This window comes from Hypanus sabinus, chromosome 7 (assembly GCF_030144855.1).
Source record: "Hypanus sabinus isolate sHypSab1 chromosome 7, sHypSab1.hap1, whole genome shotgun sequence".
Classification (NCBI taxonomy): Eukaryota; Metazoa; Chordata; class Chondrichthyes; order Myliobatiformes; family Dasyatidae; genus Hypanus; species Hypanus sabinus.
In genome coordinates, this window is record NC_082712.1 from 41,130,878 (window position 1) to 41,151,301 (window position 20,424).

Here is a 20,424-nt window from a genome sequence, read left to right on the forward strand (position 1 = left end):
ATCCGTTTCTTGTACTTCTACCCTCAACCTACCTGCTCTCAAACAGAACAGAGATAGAGCTCTACTGCTTACCTTTCATCCCATGAATTTCTTCATGCTGCATTTCATCTTTCATTATTTCTACAGCTGCAAAGCAGTGCCAACACATCTTCGCCCAACTCTGTTCCACTTTTCACAGAGCTACACCCTCCCCTGGCCCACTCATCCCTCCACACCCATCTGTCCCTTACCCCTCACACCTTCCCCTGTCCTTGAAATAGATAGAACACTTGTCCTTAGACCTCCCTCACCACCATCCAGGAACTTAAACAGTCCTTCCAGGTGAGGAAAAGATTCACGTGCATCTCCTCCAACCTTGCCTGCTACATTCAAAGCACCCAGTGTGGCTTCCACTACACTGGCGAGGCAATGCACAGACTTGATAACTGCTTCAGAGAGCACCAACAATCAGCTTGCAGCTTTGAACCATTTCATCTCCTTTTCCCATTCCCTCACTGACCTGTCCGTCTTTGGCCTCATCTACTGTTAGGATGAAGACCAAAATAAACTGGAGGAACACTGTTTTATATTTCACATAAGTAGTCTACAACCCAATACAACGTAATAAAATCTAAACACTTCATTCACTAATGTTCTCCCATTCATGGAATAACACCAGATTAAGAGAAAAAACACATGCAAAGGCAAAAATCAATAGCTGAAAATACAAAACTTTAAAATAGTGGTCACCAACCTTTTTAAGCCCAAGATCCCCTACCTCAGCCTTAGTGAAAGGCAAGATCAACCCCAGATCTATTAGTTACACGCATGCGCACCAGGGCAGAAAAGACCGGAGGTGAAACCCCGCAACCCAAAAGTAGTAGAAATAATGTATGAACACCTGGGTCATCACCCTTTTTTTGCACCGCAGATCAGTTTAATATTGACAATATTCTTGCGGACCAGCAGATTGGGGGGGGGGGGGGGGGGGGGTGGTAAACACGACTGGAATACAGCGGTACTCGAAGCAGGTTCCTTATGTCCAGTCAATTCAGCAATTTATTTTTCATGGCTCTCAGCACTTAGCTGCTGTCCCACTTACCTTTTTCACGCTGGGGAAAAAACTCAACAGGTTTGTCTTTAAGTGCAGGGTGCTTGAACTCAAGGTACCGAAGCTGTTTTGAGAACTTCATTGCCTCATTAGACAACCTCCTGCCTGCCCACCGCCAGACACCTTAGCCAGGTGCGGCTGTTCCCGTACGGTCGCAGTCCGGACAGAGCGACCGACCGAGCAAGCGAGGAGTGTGACAGGGCGCTCTTGGAGAATCTATCAGCTGACAAAAATTTGTCAAGGGATGACTTTCAGTAGATCGCAGTGAGGTAACTGCTCTGATACTTACAAATTAGGTCAACTGCGAATATTTTAGCACCAGGTTCCCCACGAACATTGTGTGCTAAACAGGTTTAGAGGTGGCGCCCATCTGTCCACGCTCCAGGCCAGAAGCAATGGCACTTCTCGCTGGTTACCCAAGGTCAACCAGTGATCGCTGGTGCGAGGGTGTCACTGCATTTAGGCGACCTCACGTGGGTAGTAACCTCACGTGTATTCAAATTCAACAGTGGGCGTGACAGGGAATGAGGAAAGGTGAGGCTGACTTATATCGCTTCCTTGCAGCCTGGTGGTTGGGGACCAGTGTGTGGCGGGGGAGCTAAACTCATGCGCACTGGACAGAAAGAACAGAACTAAAACCCCGCAACCCGGAAACAATCTCTCAACAGTATCTGTGTATTTATTTTTCTTTTTTTCAGGATCTACTGGGAAAGTCTCAAAGATCGACCAGTCGATCGCAATCGACAGGTTGGCGACCACTACTTTAAAATAACATTTTACTATAGAACACCTCCATTAAATAGAGGTTATTATTTGTTATAATAAATATTTTTTCCACAAATCAAGTTACATGATGGAAAGACCGCAATGCGTAGACAGATTTTTTTTTGAAGTCCATTTAAAATTTTCAGCATTTAATTCTCCTACTGACCTTCAGCAATAGCTCCAAGCACCAGAATTCCAGACTCCTTCACCACCCAGTCTGGGTGAAACAGCAGTTCCTTCAGCAGTGGTAAAACATGTGGCAACAACTCATCCCGGAAAACATTAGCCAACACGTCCAATGCAGCAGCAGAACATTTTCCTAAATAAAATAATGTTATATAGTACATGATGCCATTTACTGCCATATAGCTCTTCACATTCTTAAACGCAAGACTTGTCAATTTTAAGTTCATTAGTAAAAAAAAAATAACTTTGTGCTCCTCTCATTATTTTTCAAATCCTGAAATTTATACCCAGAAATAAGGAATCTCCAAATCAGAGACTGACAATCATGGAGGGGTAGCAGCAGAATTTCTTCATCATGGAGTAAATGAACTCAAACAGAAAGCTCGTGATATGAGTAAAATGACCTTGATTTGAATATTCCCAAAAGGGGAGCATTGCTAGCATGTTGTGATGAACCTCCTTTGCTACACTGAGGATATGCTAGGCAAGAGAAAAGGTTAAAACTAAAGTCTTTATTCATTAAAATGATATTCGGAACATCAAGCAACTACACTTTACCAATGATTGATACATCAAAAAGGAATTGTCATCTAAAAAGTCAGAGGATAATTTTATAGGACAAAAGAAATTAACAAATACTTGCAATATGTAAGATTTGGTAAGAATACAGTAATTTAAATATATCATTAGTTTACTTAATAAATCTAAGCTCAATATTTCTCAAACACTCAAATTTGAGGAACAGCTAGTGTCCAAATTAAGTGATTTTTGTTCCTAACCCAAATATTCCATGGAACACTAGTTTTCTTTGGAGACCCAGTCACAGAGTTGTATGCAATTATAAATCAGAATTTTAAGCACAATACACTTCACTGCAAATTTACCAAATTACTTTCAAACCTAAGAAATATATGTGATTTCCCTTAGCCAAATTACAAAGGTAGGAAAAGGGAGGAGGTCCTGAAGAGAGAATTGACAAAGCTGAAAAGCACTCCAAATTACTCCAGAGTAATAATCTCTGTGCCATGTGCCAGGGAGGGTTAAGAATAGGCTGAACTTGCAGGTGAATGCATGGCTGAGGAATTAGTTCAGGGACAGGGTTTCTGATCATTAAGGTATCTTCTGGTGAAGATATGACCCATACAAAAAGGCCAGATTACACCTGAACGCAAAGGGGACCAATAACCTAGCAGGTTTGCAGGAGCTTTTGGGGAAGGTTTAATCTACTTTGGCAGGGGGATGGGAACCAATGATCAGCCTGAGAATGGTACAGTTGGTGTACAATTAGTGCAAACTGCAGTGACTGAGAAGAGTTAAAGTGCAACAGGGGGCCAAAATCAAAAAGGGTGATGAATAGAGGACTGAAGGTGTTATATTTGAATGTGCTCAATATAAGGAATAGGATAGATGATCGCGTGGTGCAGTTAGAGATTGGCAGGTATGATGCTGTGGGCATCTGAGTCATGGCTGAAAGATCATTGTTGGGAGCTTAACATACACATTGTATTGAAAGGACAGACAGCCAAGCAGAGGGGTTGGGGTAAAATCAAATCCTTAGAAAGAGGCAACATAGGAGCACAAGATTTAGCATCCTTGTGGGTAGAGTTAAGAAACTGCAAAAGTAAAAAGACCCTGACGGAAGTTACATACAAGCCCCTGTAAAGTAGCCAGGCTGTGGGCTACAAATTACAACGAGAAATAGAAAAGGCATGCAAAAAGTCACTGATTCCCAAGAGAGGGAATTTGCATTGTACCTATGAGACAGCTTTTTAAGAGCAGCCTGTGGGAACTGCAATTCTGGTTTGATTGTTATGTATTGACCCAGATTTGATTAAGTAGCTCAAGGTAAAGAAACCCTTGGGAGACAGTGATCATAATATTATAGAATTCACCCTGTAATTTGAAAAGGAGAAGATAAAATTGAATAATGCCTGTCAAATCTGTTGGAATTCTTTGAGGAAATAACAGGCAGTATAGACAAAGGTGAGTCAGTGGATGCTGCTTAACAGAAGCTCATGGTATTATAGGCAAAGTACTAGCATGGATAGAAGATTGGCTGACTAGCAGAAAACAAAGAGTGGGAATAAAGGGGGCCTTTTCTGGTTGGGGTCAGTGTTTGGACCACTTCTTTTCAAGTTGTATTATCAATGATTTGGATGATGGATTGATAGTTTGCAGGCAATATGAAGTTAGGTGGAGGAAGAGGTAGTGCTGAGAATGCAGGGTGTCTGTGACTTAGATTGGGGAAATGGTAAAAGAAGTAGAGATGGAATACAATGTAGGAAAGCACTTAGGAAGAAGGAATAAAGGTGTGGACTAATTTCTAATTGGGGAGCAAATTCAAAAATCAGAGGTGCAGAGGAACTTGAGAGTCCTTGTGCAAGATTCCCCAAAGGTTAACTTGCAGGTTAAGTAGGCACTAAGGAAGGCCAAACGCATTGTTAGCATTCCTTTTGAGAAAACTAGAATACAAAAGCAAGGATGTAATTCTGAAGTTTTATCAGGCACAGGTGAGTATATCTTGGGAGTACTGTGAACAGTTCTGGGTCTGTTCTTGCTAGAATTTGTAAGAATGGGCGGGGGAGGAGGAGAAAATCTCACTGCAACTTACTGAATATCGAAAGGCCTGGATAAAACAATGTGGAGAGGACATTTCCTGTAGTGGGGGAGTCTAGGACCAGAGGGCATAGCCTCAGAATAGAGGGATACTCATTTAGAAAAGAGATGAGGAAAAACATCTTTAGCCAGAGGGTGGTGAATCTATGGAACTTGTTGCCAGATGGCTCTGCAGGCCAAGTCACTGGATATACACAAGGCGGAGTTTGTCTAGGTTCTTGATTAAACAAGGTGTCAAAGGTTACGGGGAGAAGGCAAGAGAATGGAGTTGAGAGGGATATTAAATCAGCCACGATAAAATGGTGGAGCAGATTCAATGGGCCAAATGCAACAATCATAGTGAAACACCACTCAATTATATCTTGCCAGCTAAAGAAAACCACGTTGCCTATTTTCCTTTCCCTGTTAGCTAGACAATCTGATATTCATGCCAATTTTTTTTCTGACTCCATAAGCTTTTATTCAACTTTTGATGCAACACCTCATGTTTTCTGTAAATATAGTACCACCAATTCCTCCTTAAACACAGCATATGTTACTTCAAAAACCTTTTGCCGCAACATGTTGACTTTGCTTGATTACCTTGAATGTTAAAAGTCCCTTCAATAATATCTTTAATAGTCTAATATTTCCACTGTGATACATTAAGCTAATTAACCTGTAGTTTATGACTTTGAATCTGTTTTTTAAATAGAAAGGTTAAATTTGCTGCTTTCCAAACTTATAGAACTCTTCCCAAACATAATGGGCACCTATTCAATTCACAGGAGCTACTGAGCTTTGAATGTTCATAATAAACACAAATTACTTCTTTCTGTTCTGCAACTCTTATTAAAAATCTCAAAGATCCTGCTCACCAATCTGCAATAAAAGCTCCCAATGTTACTTCTCAGCAGATGACATTTCAAAAAAAAACTAATTCATATCCAAATATGAGCACATCACAAATGCTAGACCGTAGCTTGGCAGATGTTTTGAACCATACAAATTCCAGCCTTTAAGATATACTGCTTGTATAGAAAGCAACAGATACAGTCAACTGATGTAGTTTAAAATAATCATCAAGCCTGTAATATCAAATCTCTCCCCATTAATTAGTCAGAACCCTGACTTACAATTAACAATTCCACAGCAAAAACCTAGCTAACAGCGCTGTGCAGCTCAGCTCATCTCCTCTCAGGCATCTAGGTATGCTTGACAAATGCGGGAATCAATGATGAGCAGCAGCACATTTACCTGTACATTACTTGACTCACTACTCAAACAAGTGCAACAGCAATGATATGTTGAGGAAAGGAAACATTATATGAAAAGTGACCACATTCATGTGAATGGGGCTGTTGACTCCAAATAAAGTTAAGTGATCAGGTTATTTAACTGCATTATATTTTAAGTAGAATTTTAAGGAGCTCCAATCCTTTGAAAGATCTTTCTGAAGAGTTTTTAGAATGTTTATATAAGAGACATGCAAAATTAGTTCAAAAATTTTTTGTCACTAGGCAAGCTGAAAAAGGCTATCAGGATGTTTCAAGAACAGGATCTCTTTGCTCAGTATGCTACAAATCAACCTTATTCTGTATCATGGAACATATACAGCTGGGGAACATGAACCCATCTAGCACAATTAAATAATTGTGATAACACGTTAATTCCCATCACATTTGCATTCTTTAGCTAAATATGTCTTATGCCCTGGTTAGGATTTTTACTGCTATGCTGTAGGAATGTCATTTTAGCAGTTCTGTAGCAGCAGCCTGTTCTGCTTTCAGCTTGTTTGGGTTTGAGCTCAGTTAGGTAAGAGGCATGTTATTCAACTTAGGAATGTGCTGTAGCCAATCAGGATAGTTGAATGGGGAGAAGTTTCTGGAGAACACTGAATTGAGGATTTTCATTGGCAGGAGCTGGAAGAAGACAGGGGACAAAGACAGCTGAGGATGTTGTCCCTGTTGCACAAGGTACTTTGTGCAGTTAAATGGCTTCAAGGAGGAAGAACCAATACTCCCTTGGGAGACCCATTTGTCTGAATGGATTTTGAGCAATGTCGGAAGGTGGTGTGTGCTTTCATGCAGACCACGAGTGAGACAAACTCAAGATGAGCACCAACTTAAGTGTGCATTTGACTGTTTAAGAGTAATGTGCCCTTTTTGTTTTTTTACTTTCTTTCATTTAATACCTGTTTGCTTAATTAACATTCATAAATATACTTCTTTATAAATTGTATGTGGTGTACGACCTGTTATTTCTTGCTGGAGGCAGTAAATCACACAACATTCACACAAACGGGTTTGGGTGGGCGAGATGTCCCAACTTCATGGACATGGTGGGACCAAAGGTTGTATACAGTCGGCACTCCTTATCCGCGGGGGATTGGTTCCGGGACCCCTCGCGGATACCAAAATTCGCGGATGCTCAAGTCCCTTATTCAACCTGTTTTAATCTGGTGGATCTTAGGACCCAGCGGAACCCCAGACCTTATTTAACCTCTCTCAGAGCGGTGGACATTAGGACCCAGCACCAGAGCTCTGAACGCACAGTGTTTCTGTTCACAAAAATAATCATGATCACAATTGAAAATAACGTGGAAATAATAAAGCGATCGGAAACAGGTGAAACAGCATCGGTCATTGGAAAAGAGTTAGGTTAGGTTGGTAAATGATGGGAACAATTTTAAAGGATAAAGTGAGAAAGACTCTGCCCCGATGAAAGCTACAATTATTACTAAGCAACGCAGTGGTTTAATTATTGGGTTTTCCGGTTTTGGGTTTTTGATCCTCCTCATCAACCTGGCATGGTGGAGAGCGCACTAGGGAGCGATCTGTCCCGAGTCACGAGAAATTCCATTCCCAAGCCTGGCACTGAAACGTTCTTAAGTGTTTTATATGCATAGAAAGGCAAAATATATACTAAATACTAAGACAAACGTTTTACTAACTGACGCTAAATAATACCGGATGTACCCGTTCCGACTTACTTACTAAGAAAACTTCCGATTTTTTTCGATTCCGATGCACAATAACCCACGTACATCCTCCCGTATACTTTAAATCATCTCTAGATTACTTATAACTAATATAAGCTATGTAAAATAGTTGTTATACTGCATTGTTTAGGGAATAATGGCAAGAAAAGGTCTGTACATGCTCGAACAACAAGTGCTGGAAGAGCACTTCCGGGTTTTTGCGATGCTTTGAATTCGCGCATGCGGAATCCGCGGATAAGGAGAGCCGACTGTACATCTTAGACATACGAAGCCAGAGAAAGCTGGGTTTATCACCAATGGCTGTTAGCGAGAGTCTGATGAGCTAGATTTCCTGGGATACCCGAGAAGGGGGTGGGGGGCAGTTTAAATTTTCCCCATATTGGAACCCAATATAAAATATTGTCTTTAATATTACAAGATCATTTTACTTAAACTAGAATCACCAAATGTCATGAATAAGATATGGCAAATGAGAATTAAACTGCACTTTTGTTTAGACATACTTAAGTTCCAATCAGAAATTGTATCATCATCATCTAGATCGTCATCATCTTCCTCTTCTTCACCAATTCCATCCTCTTCATGCTGCTGTGCAACAGTTCTGGATCGGTGAAAGCGAGGCTTAATATCTTGCTCATTGTCAGGAACTGTTTCATCTTCTTCAACATCACCCTGGAAATAAAAATATTTGGATGGTATTTATGGTTTAACTTCAAGACCACTCAGGTTCATAGCATATTTTAACTGCTGGCATGTACAATTTGCATTTGAAGAAATAAAATTCACATTTAATATTTAAACTCACCTTAAGAAGAATAATATCTATTTCTGAATATTTCATTCCATTCACAAGGACGGGTATTAACCTGCAATTATCAACAATTCTTGATGAAATTTGTTCATATGCAGAATTCATTGGAAGGACACAAACTACAAACAATGCAACAGACTAACAGGATCTTGAAACTTGTGGTGAAATACAGAACAAGTTAATTATCTAAGACAAATGAAAATCTGTATTGTTCAACAATAAAATATGTCAAGTCAGTCTCTAATCCTAGTGTAAGTGGTTTCCAACATGAAGATAAACCTTTTTATAGTGTTCAGAGTCTGAGGCATAATGACCAAACTTAACTACAAAGACAATGGCACAGTAATTATGCTACACATTTGCTACAAGCTACAAAATGCTGGGCAGAGAACAAAATCATTATATGTTTTGATGCTGTATTTGCTGAACAATAGGATTTTGAGGCAAAACTTGCATGCTGGTATGCATGTTGTGGTACATCCATCTCAAATAAGAATCCCCCTCAATCCAAACCCCTAATCCCACCAGTTACTTCACAAATGAATACATACATTCAATTACACTCAGGTTTCAAAACAATAATATGGTGACATAAATAATGACCACACTTGCATCATGTACTGACATAACTGGTCTTACTGAGGTAGCTTTAAAGAAAGGAGTGTGAACTTAAGTGCAGAAAAGAGGGCCTGAAAACTACAACTGTATTGTGAAACAAGATATATAATAAACTCATCCACAGCTCTACTTAGCTGTGGCTGCAATTGGACACACTTGCAGACAGTCATAAGGGACACTCAAAGGGTCCTTCGTTTCTCTCATTGCCCAGGAGGCCCACATCATGATCTGGGTTTGATTCTGACCTCTTGCCTTTGCAGTGTTTACATGGTCCTAATATGATCTCTTAGACTTTCCCTGGGTACTACAAACTGAGCTCCTTTGTTAATCCTCTTAATTAAAGAGTATCAATCGTGCTAGAGCCCTTATTTCACTCCACATATTACTGACAACAATGTAAAGTCTTTATCTTTGTTTTCCAATAAACTATAGCATATTCAGAAAGAAAACCCACTTGATTCTAATTCCCAATCACACTCTGAACAATTGCAAGGTGGGTGAGGTTTCTAAACTGCAACGGGTCTCTGTTCTGGTGCCATATTTGAACTAGGAAATCCTTAAAACTCACCATCTGCCTGCTGACCAGCAAGAACCATTGAACCAAGGCCAGTAACAATGCAGACCTCCACAATTTCCATTAACCTTTCCTCACAACGATCAGATTCTGAAGACCACTGCAGTCAGTGCACCATAGAGCACAAACCAGCTGTCGCCCGTCTCTCCTTGAAGCCCACAAAGGACAACGATTCCATGTTCTCCCAGCAAGCTTCCATCCTACACCTATGCCAATCTGGTTTCCAGCTCCACCACATTATTAAAATTACAGTGCACTTTACAAACCTGAAGGCAACAAAGTCTTCCCCTGTTCTTCTCAGCTTACCTGATGACTTAGACAAAGGTAACCATTTCATTTTACTCTAATGGTTCTCATTCACTATCCAGAAAAATACAGTAAATTAATGTTGTTTGGGTCCATTCTTTCACAGTTTCTTTGCCAGGTTTAACCCACAGTACTTTGGGTAATACCCAACAATCAAACATCATCTCTGCTCCTCTCCACAGATAATTCCTGATCCCCTGAATGTTTCCAGAAAATTTAGTGCACTCTACAGTTCCTATTATTCACCTGTTACCCAAAAGTACCTCTTGGAAATATCAGATTTCACATGTATAGTGCCTTGCAAAAGGATTCTGCCCCCAACCCTTTGTAATACTCATTTACGTGAACAACCAGGAATGTTGATCAATTTAACTGATAATTTGTATTTGTCAATCATGTGCTTTTTCCCTCCCACATTACAGCCCCAAAACAGGGAAAATTGTGAAGCATGAAAAACTAAAATTTCAGAAACTGAAATGCCTTTGAGATAGGTTTGTATCCTTCTCCTGCTTTTTGCTTCTCCATTTATCATTTCCCTGACTTGTCTTGAATGCTTATTTGTCTTATTTTGCTTTCATCTGTTGAAAATCTACCATACAGACCTTCCAGAGAGAGGGGGTATTTATTCTGACGAATTCATTAAAAACAGATCATCCACCAATTTTCTACATCAACAAATTAGTTAAGTTGGTAAGGTAGTATACAGTATTGCACCTGAGGAAAGTTAGTGTAGTTATTACAAAGTGGATGAATACCTTTTAACCTAAATTTTGGTTTTTAAATTTTTAGTAAATTGTTGACAAGCCCTTTTGAAGTGACATGATGTACAAAATTTTGAATTAGCTCAAATAAAATCCTACTTCGATAAATTTTACATTTATTTTTGAATTAAAATTTAGATTTTAGACTTAGATCAGACCACATTTTATGAGTAACTAATGCAGAAAACCAGGTAACTGCAAAGGGTTCACAAACTTTTTCAGTGGTGTACACAACTTATTTTTTTCCTTCTCATGTCCACACCCCTTCAAAAAAGTCCTAAAATATCATGGTTCCCACTTTAATCAGCAATATTTTAAATAGTTGTCTGTTCATACGTGCACAAGCTATCAGTAGTACAAAATTTCTTCCTCAATAATATGCTCCTACACCAACAGAAAATCACATGTAAACATTAGCATGCACAATATTTGTACTAATAAGCTGATCAGACCATTACTTACAATGACATATGCCCAGAAAGTACATCTTTGCATATGGGCTGTTCAGCCAACGTTAGCCAGAATTCACAAGCTTCTAATGCAACATTTTCATCTTGATCCTGTGTTCTCTGCAACATGTACTATAGCAAAAATAACACTGTCAGTAATACTGGACATGTTAAAGAAAAAATTAATTTTCAGATTAAGTCACAATATTGAAAGGAACAATCAAATATAACACACTAAAGTAAGCACATAATAGGGTTATTAAGAAAATGTGCTTAGGGTTTATACTATAATTTTAATAAGCTTCATGTAATTTTTGAAATATTAAAAAGCAACTGTGATATGTAGAAACTGAATTATAGTTTCAAAAATCAAATGCTCATTTTATGTTCCAATTTAACAGGGTGAAAATTACACTGAAAATTCAAGTAAAGATAGAAAGGAATTTAAAAGGTTACACAGAAACGCAAGGAAGCACAACAGCCTTCAGCATCTCAATATATCCTAAATACACCCAAATTAACATTCTTAAAAATGTGTAGTTTCTGTTACAATAGGTGAAACAAAACAAGGTTTTCACCTCTACAATGTTGTGCATCTGAGGAAGCAACCGATCCATTCGGACTTCAAGCAGCATAACAAGGGCACGGCAGACATTTTTTCGTACTTCAGCTTCTTCATCTCCAGCCAATGCAAATAAGTTCTAAGAGTATAGTATTCAGTAATTAGAAATGCACTATTTCATATTATACATGAGATTTGAAATGGTACTACTTCTCATTCTGTAAGATTCACTAGGTCCGAAAGCTGCATTCAAAAGCCAACACTGCCAACACTGCAATTAGAATTCAGCTTCCACCCCCTTTCCCCCAGAGAAGTTTATAAAATATTGTCACTATCACACATGTAGCAGGAGAACTGGGATGCTATCAGAGCACAAATTAGTCTTTAAAGTTCTTCATTTAGAGATCTAGTAAAATGTCTTTAATGCCTGTATAATTTTTCATTAAGTACAAGAAGAAAATGTCGGTTTGGTCATTTTTAAAGTTGTCTATGAAATTCACTTGCAATTTGTAACAAGTAGGTTAAGCTTTTGGAATTGTTAATTCAGATAGATCTTGGTAAAACATTCATCCAATTACATGAAAAGTGACTTTCAGTTAACTAATATAGGTTAATTTAGGAAATGAAAGGAATTTTTCATGGAAAGATCCAAATGTTACACAAATACAAAGCAACTTGTATTTAAATTAAATGTTTCCAAAGGTATATAATCAAAAATATTTGTATACACGGTATCAATAGGAACCATTCTTTAATTGGTATAATCAACAGATGAAGCACAAGACTACAAATTAAGATTTATCCACATTTAATAACAATTCAAATTACATATTGCCATGAAATGTATTTAAAATTCATTGTTTCACACCGATTCCGCAACCTATAGACTACTTAAAGGATTCTATAACGTGTTCTCAATATTATTTATTACTTATTTATCTATTATTTTGTTTTACTTTTTGTGTCTGCCAGTTTGTTGTGTTCTACACATTGGTTGTTTTTCTGTCTTTGTGTCTAATTTTTCACTTATTCTATTGCATTTGTTTTTACTGCAAATGCCAGCAAGAAAATGAATCTTCAGGTTAGTATATGGTGATATATTCTATGTACTTTGATAATAAATTTACTTTAATAAACTTTGAATAGTTAGATATGTGGTGATTCAGATTAACAAATTAATCATGAAAATTGTAATTTTAGAACTTGTCACAGATTCTAATGGACTTAGTAGAGCAATAAATCCAAGGAGTGGCATTTAAGTCCAAATTCCCAGAGCTTAAATGTAAATGAAACCTCCAATTTCAGTCCACTTTGCTATCACCATTTAACAAACAGCTGATCTGAAATTTCTTTAGAGTTATATAGCTCAGAAGCCTTTTGGTCCATGACATCTTTGCCAACACTTAACTGTCTACATTAACCCCACGTGTCCATATAAGGACCAATCTTCCAAAGCCTTACATATTTAAATGCCTATCTCTACCACATTGCTTTCCAATTCTATAGTAGGCATTTGGCCACCTCCCAATAGTGCTCAGCTATGTTAGAGCAATTTGAATTAGGATAAACATACAGACAAGGAAAATACTTTTATTTGGTGTGCTGAGAGAATACACATTTGGAGCATCTTACAAACCAGCATTACAGTATTCTTCCTCTATTGCAAAAGACTCCAATTCCTTACTTGACATATTCCCCTCAATCTAAAGATTACCTCTAAATAGTCATATGAACATATAAAAAATTTAGATATCTGACATTCCTGCAAGCATTCCTACAGATCATTTACAAGTATCTTATACTTCTCTAGGACAATACAGCAGAATTCATAGAATGGCTGAAACACAAGATCTCCTCATACTGATAACTAGAAGCAACCCACGAACTCTGACCTAGAACACAATAGTACAGAACAGAAACAGGAGCTTCAGCACATAACGTCTTTGCCAATCACCATGTCAAGACAAAATAATATCTGCCAGCACATGGTCTGTGTCTCAATTCAGAGTGTTCATGTGCCTGTATAAATGCTTTTTAAATGTTTATTTATTCAGAGAAACAGTGAGGAATAGGCCCTTCTAGCACTTCAAAATTACACATTTGCAATGTTGCCATCATGCCTGCTTCCATCACATCCTTTGACAGCATGTTCCTGGCAAATCCTATTCCATGTGCAAAAATACTTGCTACATAAACTGCCATTAAATTTGCACACTCTCGCCTTAAAGACATGCCCTCTATTATTTGGCATTTGCGCCCTGTGAAAAAGACTACTTACTAGGACCCACAGTTGCAAGAGGGTTTGTGAAACCATTGCAATTACCTGGTTTTCTTCATTAATTACTCCTAAAATGTGGTCTGGTCTTCATCTAAGTCACAATCAGAGACAAACACAATCTGCCTAAACTAACAACACAAATGTACATCTTCTCGTCAATACTAGGTGCACCATTTAAACAATCACAGCCTAGGTTCAAAAAAGTATGAACCGGATGTGGAAGCCATAGAAAGGGTGCAGAGAAGATTTACAAGGATTTGCCTGGACTGGAGAGCGTGCCTTATGAAAATAGGTTGAGTGAACTTGGCCTTTCTCTCCTTGGAGTGACGGAGGAGAGGTGACTTGATTGAGGTGTTTAAGATGAGAGGCCAGAGGCTTTTTCCTCCCAAGGCTAAAATGGCTAACACAAGGAGGGCATAGTTTTAAGGTTCCTTGAAGTAGGTACAGAGGTGATGTCAGAGGCAAGATTTTCCACACGGAGAGTGGTGGTGCATGGAATGCACTGCCAGCAACAGTGGTAGAGGTGGATACAGGTGGAGTTAAGAGACTCTTAGATAGGCACATGGAACTTACAAAAACTTACAAAAATGCTATATGGTAGGGAAATTCTAGGCAGCTTTTAGAGTAGGTTACATGGTCAGCACAACATTGTGGGCCAAAAGGCCTGTAAGGTGCCATAGATTTCTATGTTCTATGTGAACCTCTGGGGTAATGCCATCTACAAAAGCTATTTGGGTGATTCCAATCAACTTGAGATTGGAGGTGTGGGTTATAGAGGTACCCTGCCCTATTAAAAAGGTACACAAAGTCAGGTTACTAAGATCCTGCTTTCTCAAAAAGATCTTAGAAGAAGAACTTAGAATTATAGAGATGCATGATGTAACTACAGGAAATGTTGGTGGAGGTTATTGCTGCTGAAGTTATACTAGTTATAAAATACAAGGGATCACATACTTTTTCCAGCCTTAACTGTGAAAGATTAAACAATGTTTTCAATAAAGACATGACAAGTACAATTGTTTGTGTGTTATTAGCTTAGGTAGATAGTGCTTGTCTATTATTGTGACTTAGATGAAGATCAGACCACATTTTACAAGTAATTAATGTAGAAAAACAGGTAAATGCAAAGCGTTTACAGACTTTTTCTTGAAACTGTATCTCTCACTTGCAGTTTTCCATCCTGTTACAATTTCCGTATATCTAACAGAAAAGAACATCATCTGCTTAATGGATAATCAATCCTCAGGTAAACCTAGGAGAATATTAATTCCACATTCCAATTTGCAGTTGGGATGAAGTATTGACTTTTATGTATCTACACAAGTTCGGAGGAATGTTTCTAGAAAGAAAATAATGCGGCTCTACGAAGAAAGAAACTGTATTATTGTTTCAGTTGATGACCTTTCATCTCAACCAGGCCAAGTTAGAAAATATGTTGCAAATTGTATAGAAAAGGGAACAAAGTGAATGTTTAATGTAGACTGAAGACCAAGAGACCATGATGCAAATGGTTTGTACCAGATGACAGGTTGTGAAGACCAAGATGAGAAAAATTACAATGGTGAAGCTGAGAAAGAACATAGCAGTCACCAGAAATCTGTAATAAAAGGGAAATAATGAGCAGGCTAGACAGCATCCAGGAAGAGACGGAAAATGAGCCCATGTCCTTGATCTATTTGTGATCAATGCACCTGCCCATGACTGCAATGGTAGACTTGACCAGTGCACAAAGGGTGAAACTTACACAACCACATTCAATCAGCATCCTTTCAAGATCATCATTGAAACTAATCTGAAGACATGCACGCCAGAGCTAACCAAGAATTTTCAGTAGTTAGACATCAGCATCTAAACCAGCCACTTGGAAAATTGCCCCAGTACTGCATCTTCCATTTCCAAGGACAGATCCAATTTAATTGATTACTATCCAATATACTTTTGATGCAAGTTGTCATTGACAGTTCTAACAAAATTATATTTAGTCACCAATAACCTGATCACCAATGAGTGAATGGTTTGCCTTTCACTCAGGAACAAACTACATCTCAGTCATGGACAAAACATTGACCGAAGGGTTGAATTTCCAAACAAATACAGAGTGACTGTTCTTGACATCAGTCAATATTTGAACAAATGTGGCATCAAAATAACCTCATAAAACTAAAGGCAACACATAACAAGGGCATACAATGATTGGAATCATATCACATACAAAAGAATGATTGCCATTAACTGTAAGCAATCAACCTAGCTGTCAGGGCATCACAGCATGAGCTCCTCATCTCCCCTCTTCATAAACACAACCATCTTCAACCGCTTTATGAATGACATTCTTTCATTACAATGTCAGAATTGCTGATATACACTGATGATAGCACAATGTTCAGTTCATTTGTAATTTCCCAGCAACTTAACTAGTCCATAATGCCATACAGCAAAACTGACAACATTCAGGCATGGTAAGCAGTAAAGATACATGCCATAGAAGAGTTAGACCTCTCCATCAAAGTGTTCAACCACTTACCTCTGACATTCAATAGTACAGCCATCACACACACTGATCAGAAACAGGATCAACTACACAAATTTTGTGGATCAGGGCAAATCAAAGGCTAAATATTCTGCAATAAGCAACTCGCCTTACACACAAAAGCCTACTCATAACCTACTTACAAACTTGTAACATGACAAGGGCTTTAACTGTGCGCAACAGAATTATTTACATACTCCCTTTCAAACTGTATACTACCCAATATTTTGTTTCGTCCTCACTGGACCCAAAACTTAGGGCTGCCTACTCAGCTGCAGCATGGAAGACCTCCATCAAAAGGGCCAAAATACAACGTAGAAAAGATTTACAAGGATGATGCATGGGTTGGAATGTTTGCACTATATGGAAAGATTGGATGGAATGTATCTGTTTTCCTTGAGGTAAAGCAGGATGAAAGCTGTCATAAGAGAGGAATATAAAATTTGGAGTGGTAGAGGTACCTAGATTAATTGTTGGAATAAGTACAGTAATGACTCTTAAGAGACATCTGGAGAGATGTTTTAATGAACAGACATTGAGGCATATGGAATTAATGTAGACAAAAGAAATTAATACAGATAGGCAACCTGTTCAAATAATCATGGTGGGATGAAGCGCCTATTTCTATGTTGTACAATTCTATAATTCTAAGTGAGTGGAGCTAAAGGATGAATTGTTCAAACCAAGAACTAGTTCAGCCAAGTGAAAGAGAATGGCGGAGGAGCAGAATGATTGAGCATTTGTTCATGGAAAAACAAAGAAGCCTCCGGCCATCTTAGTGTGGGATGGAAGTGTCAGAGGTAGTACGAATGTGCTGTAAAAGCCTGACCAGACCAGGAATCTGGAAACTCAAAAGCAGCAGAGGGTACAGCACAGAAACAGGCCCTGCAGCCCTATCAGTCCATTCTAATCATGGGACTCTCTGCTAGTCGCAGCAACCTAGGTTCACCCCATAACCATCCAAGCCCTTGCCCTCCAAGTACCTCCTCTAATGCCCCTTACATGCTATTGCACCTCCTGGTTGCTCTTCCTCAATTTGTTCTCATTAAATACCCCCCCAACTCTTATTTTAGACTACAAGACATAGGAACAGCATTAGGCCATTTGGCCCATCAGTCTGCTCCACAATTCAATCATGGCTGATCCTTTTTTTTTAAACCTCCTCAGCCCCACTCCCCATAACCTCTGATGCCATGTCCAATCAAGAACCTATCAGCTCTGCTTTGAATACTCCCAACAACCTGACCTCCACAGCTGCTTATGGTGGTAACAAATTCCACAAATTCACCACCCTCTGGCTACAGAAATTTCTCCACATCTGTTTTAAATGGATGGCCCTCTATCCTGAAGCTGTGTCCTCTTGTCCTAGACTCCCCCACCATGGGAAACATTGTTTCCACATCTACTCTGTCTAGGTCTTTCAACATTCGAAAGGTTTCAGAGAGATCCCCCTCATCCTCTAAATTCCAGCCAGTACAGACCCAGAGCTATCAAATGGTCCTCGTAAAATAACCCTTTCATTTCTGGAATCATTCTTGTGAACCTCCTCTGGACCCTCTCCAATGGCAGCACATCTTTTCTTAGACATGGAGCACAAAACTGTTCACAGTACTCAAGGTGAGGTGTCATCAGTGCCTTATAAACAATAAATAGTACAACCATGGCTGACAAAGGAAGTCAAAGCTATTGTAAGAGCAAAAAAAAAGGCATACAACAAAGCAAAAATTAGTGGGAAGATAGAGGATTGGTAAGATTTTAAAAATCTACAAAGAACAACAAAAAGAAATCATTAGAAAGGAAAAGAAAATATGAAAGAAAGCTAGCAAATAATATCAAAGTGGATAGTAAAAGTTTTTTCCAAGTGCACTAAAAATAAAAGAAATGAGGGTGGATATAGGACCACTAGAAAATGAGGCAGGAGAAATAATGATGGGGGACAAGGAGATAACTGCTGAACTAAAGAAGTATTTTGCATCAGTCCTCACTGTGGAAGACACTGGCAGCACCCCTGCAGTGTATGAAGGAAGAGAAGTGGGTGCAGTTACTGTTACAAGAGAGAAGGTCCTTAAAAAGCTTAAAAATCTAAAAGGTACACAAGTCACCCGGACCTGATGAACTGCACTCTAGGGTTCTGAAAGAGGTAGCATTAGAAATGATCTTTCAAAAATCATTGGACTCTGGCATGGTGCCAGAGGACCGGAAAATTGCAGATGTTACTCCACTCTTTAAGAAAGGAGGAAGGCAGCAGAAAGGAAATTATAGACCAGTTAGCCCAAATTCAGTGGTTGGGAAGATGTTAGAGTCAATTGTTAAGGATGAGGTGATGGAGTACTTGGTGACACAGGACAGACAGTACAAAGTCAGCATGGTTTCCTTCAGGGAAAATCCTGCCTGACAAACCTGTTGGAATTCTCCGAGGAGATTGCAAGTAGCATTGATAAAGGGGATGCAGTAGATGTTATACATTTGGACTTTCAGAAGGCGTTTGATAAGGTGCCACATATGAGGCTGCTTACCAAGTTAAGAGCCTATGGTGTTACACGAAAGTTACAAACATGGTTAGAACTTTGGTCGATTGGTAAGAGGCAGCGAGAGGGAATAAAAGGATCCTTTTCTGGTTGGCAGATAGAATTCAATGCAGACAAGTGTGGGGTGTTGCATTTTGGAAGGACAAATCAAGATAGAACATGCACAGTAAATGGTAGGGCACTGAGGAGTGCGGAGGAACAAAGGGATCTGGGAATTTGGAATATTGTGTACATTCCTGGTCACATATATAGAAAGGATATCAGTAAGATTGAAAGAGTGCAGAGAAGATTTATAAACACAAAATACTCTGCAGATGCTCAGCAACACGCCCAACACGCTGGAGGAACTCAGCAGGTCGGGCAGCAACCATGGAAACAAACAGTCAACGTTTTGGGCCGAGACCCTTTGTCAGGACTGAAGAGGGAGGAGGCAGGGGCCCTATAAAGAAGCTGGGGGGGGGGGGGGGGGGTGGGGGGAGGGTGGTTAGGAGAAGGCTGGTAGGTGCCAAGTGAAAAACCAGTAAGGGAAAAGATCAAGGGGTGGGGGAGGGGATAGGCAGGAATGGTGCAGTAGGAATGTAAGGGGAAAGCACTATGGGTAGTAGCAGGAGGCAGAACCATGAGGGAGGTGATAGGCAGTACCACTGCTGCCCTTGTTAACTCCGGAGACCTTCCATCCTCAGCCAAAAAACTCATAATTCCCACACCCCGCACTGCTCGGTTTTACCTCCTCCCCAAGATCTACAAGCCTGACTGTCCTGAGAGACCCATAGTTTCGGCTTGCTCCTATCCCACCAAACTTGTACCTGCCCACCTGGACTCCATTTTGTCACCCATAGTTCAGTTCCTTCCCACCTACATCTGGGATACATCCCATGCCCTCCACCTCTTCAATAACTTTCAGTTCCCCAGTCCCGATTGCTTCATTTTCACTATGGATCTCCTATACACTTCCATTCCCCATCAAGAAGGCCTCAAAGCCCTCCACTACTTTCTGGACAATAGACCTCACCAGTTCCCCACCACCACACTCCTTTGGCTGGCAGAACTGGTTCACACACTTAACTTCTCTTTTGGCTCTTCTCACTTTCTTCAGACCAAGGATGTAGCTATGGGCACTTGCATGGGCCCCAGCTATGCCTGCCTCTTTGTTGGTTATGTAGAACAGTCTATGCTCCAAACCTATACTGGTACTGCTCCCCAACTTTTCCTTCACTACACTGACGACTACATAACTACTTTGACTATACCTCTTCCAACCCTGCCACATGCAAAAATGCTATTCCCTATTCCCAGTTCCTCTGTCTCTGCTGCATCTGCTCCTAGGATGAGGCTTTCTGTTCCAGAACATCTCAAATGTCCTCTTTCTT

The 20,424-nt window shown here is 39.5% G+C and overlaps 1 protein-coding gene across 4 annotated transcripts in view; it reads right to left on the bottom strand.

The window, feature by feature from the left end:
• tnpo1 (transportin 1) overlaps nucleotides 1-20,424 on the bottom strand; it is a 100,354-nt gene that overhangs the window by 38,071 nt on the left and 41,859 nt on the right. For all 4 annotated transcript variants that reach the window (XR_009513099.1, XM_059974591.1, XM_059974590.1 and 1 more), the window contains 5 exons: nucleotides 11,735-11,857; nucleotides 11,170-11,288; nucleotides 8,443-8,503; nucleotides 8,141-8,309; nucleotides 2,022-2,174 (listed from right to left, as the gene is read on the bottom strand). Coding sequence is in view for 3 of the 4 variants with exons in the window: in XM_059974591.1 (XP_059830574.1) it covers nucleotides 2,022-2,174; nucleotides 8,141-8,309; nucleotides 8,443-8,503; nucleotides 11,170-11,288; nucleotides 11,735-11,857 (625 nt within the window). In the remaining variant the exon portion in view is untranslated. The remainder of the gene's footprint in view (nucleotides 1-2,021; nucleotides 2,175-8,140; nucleotides 8,310-8,442; nucleotides 8,504-11,169; nucleotides 11,289-11,734; nucleotides 11,858-20,424) is intronic.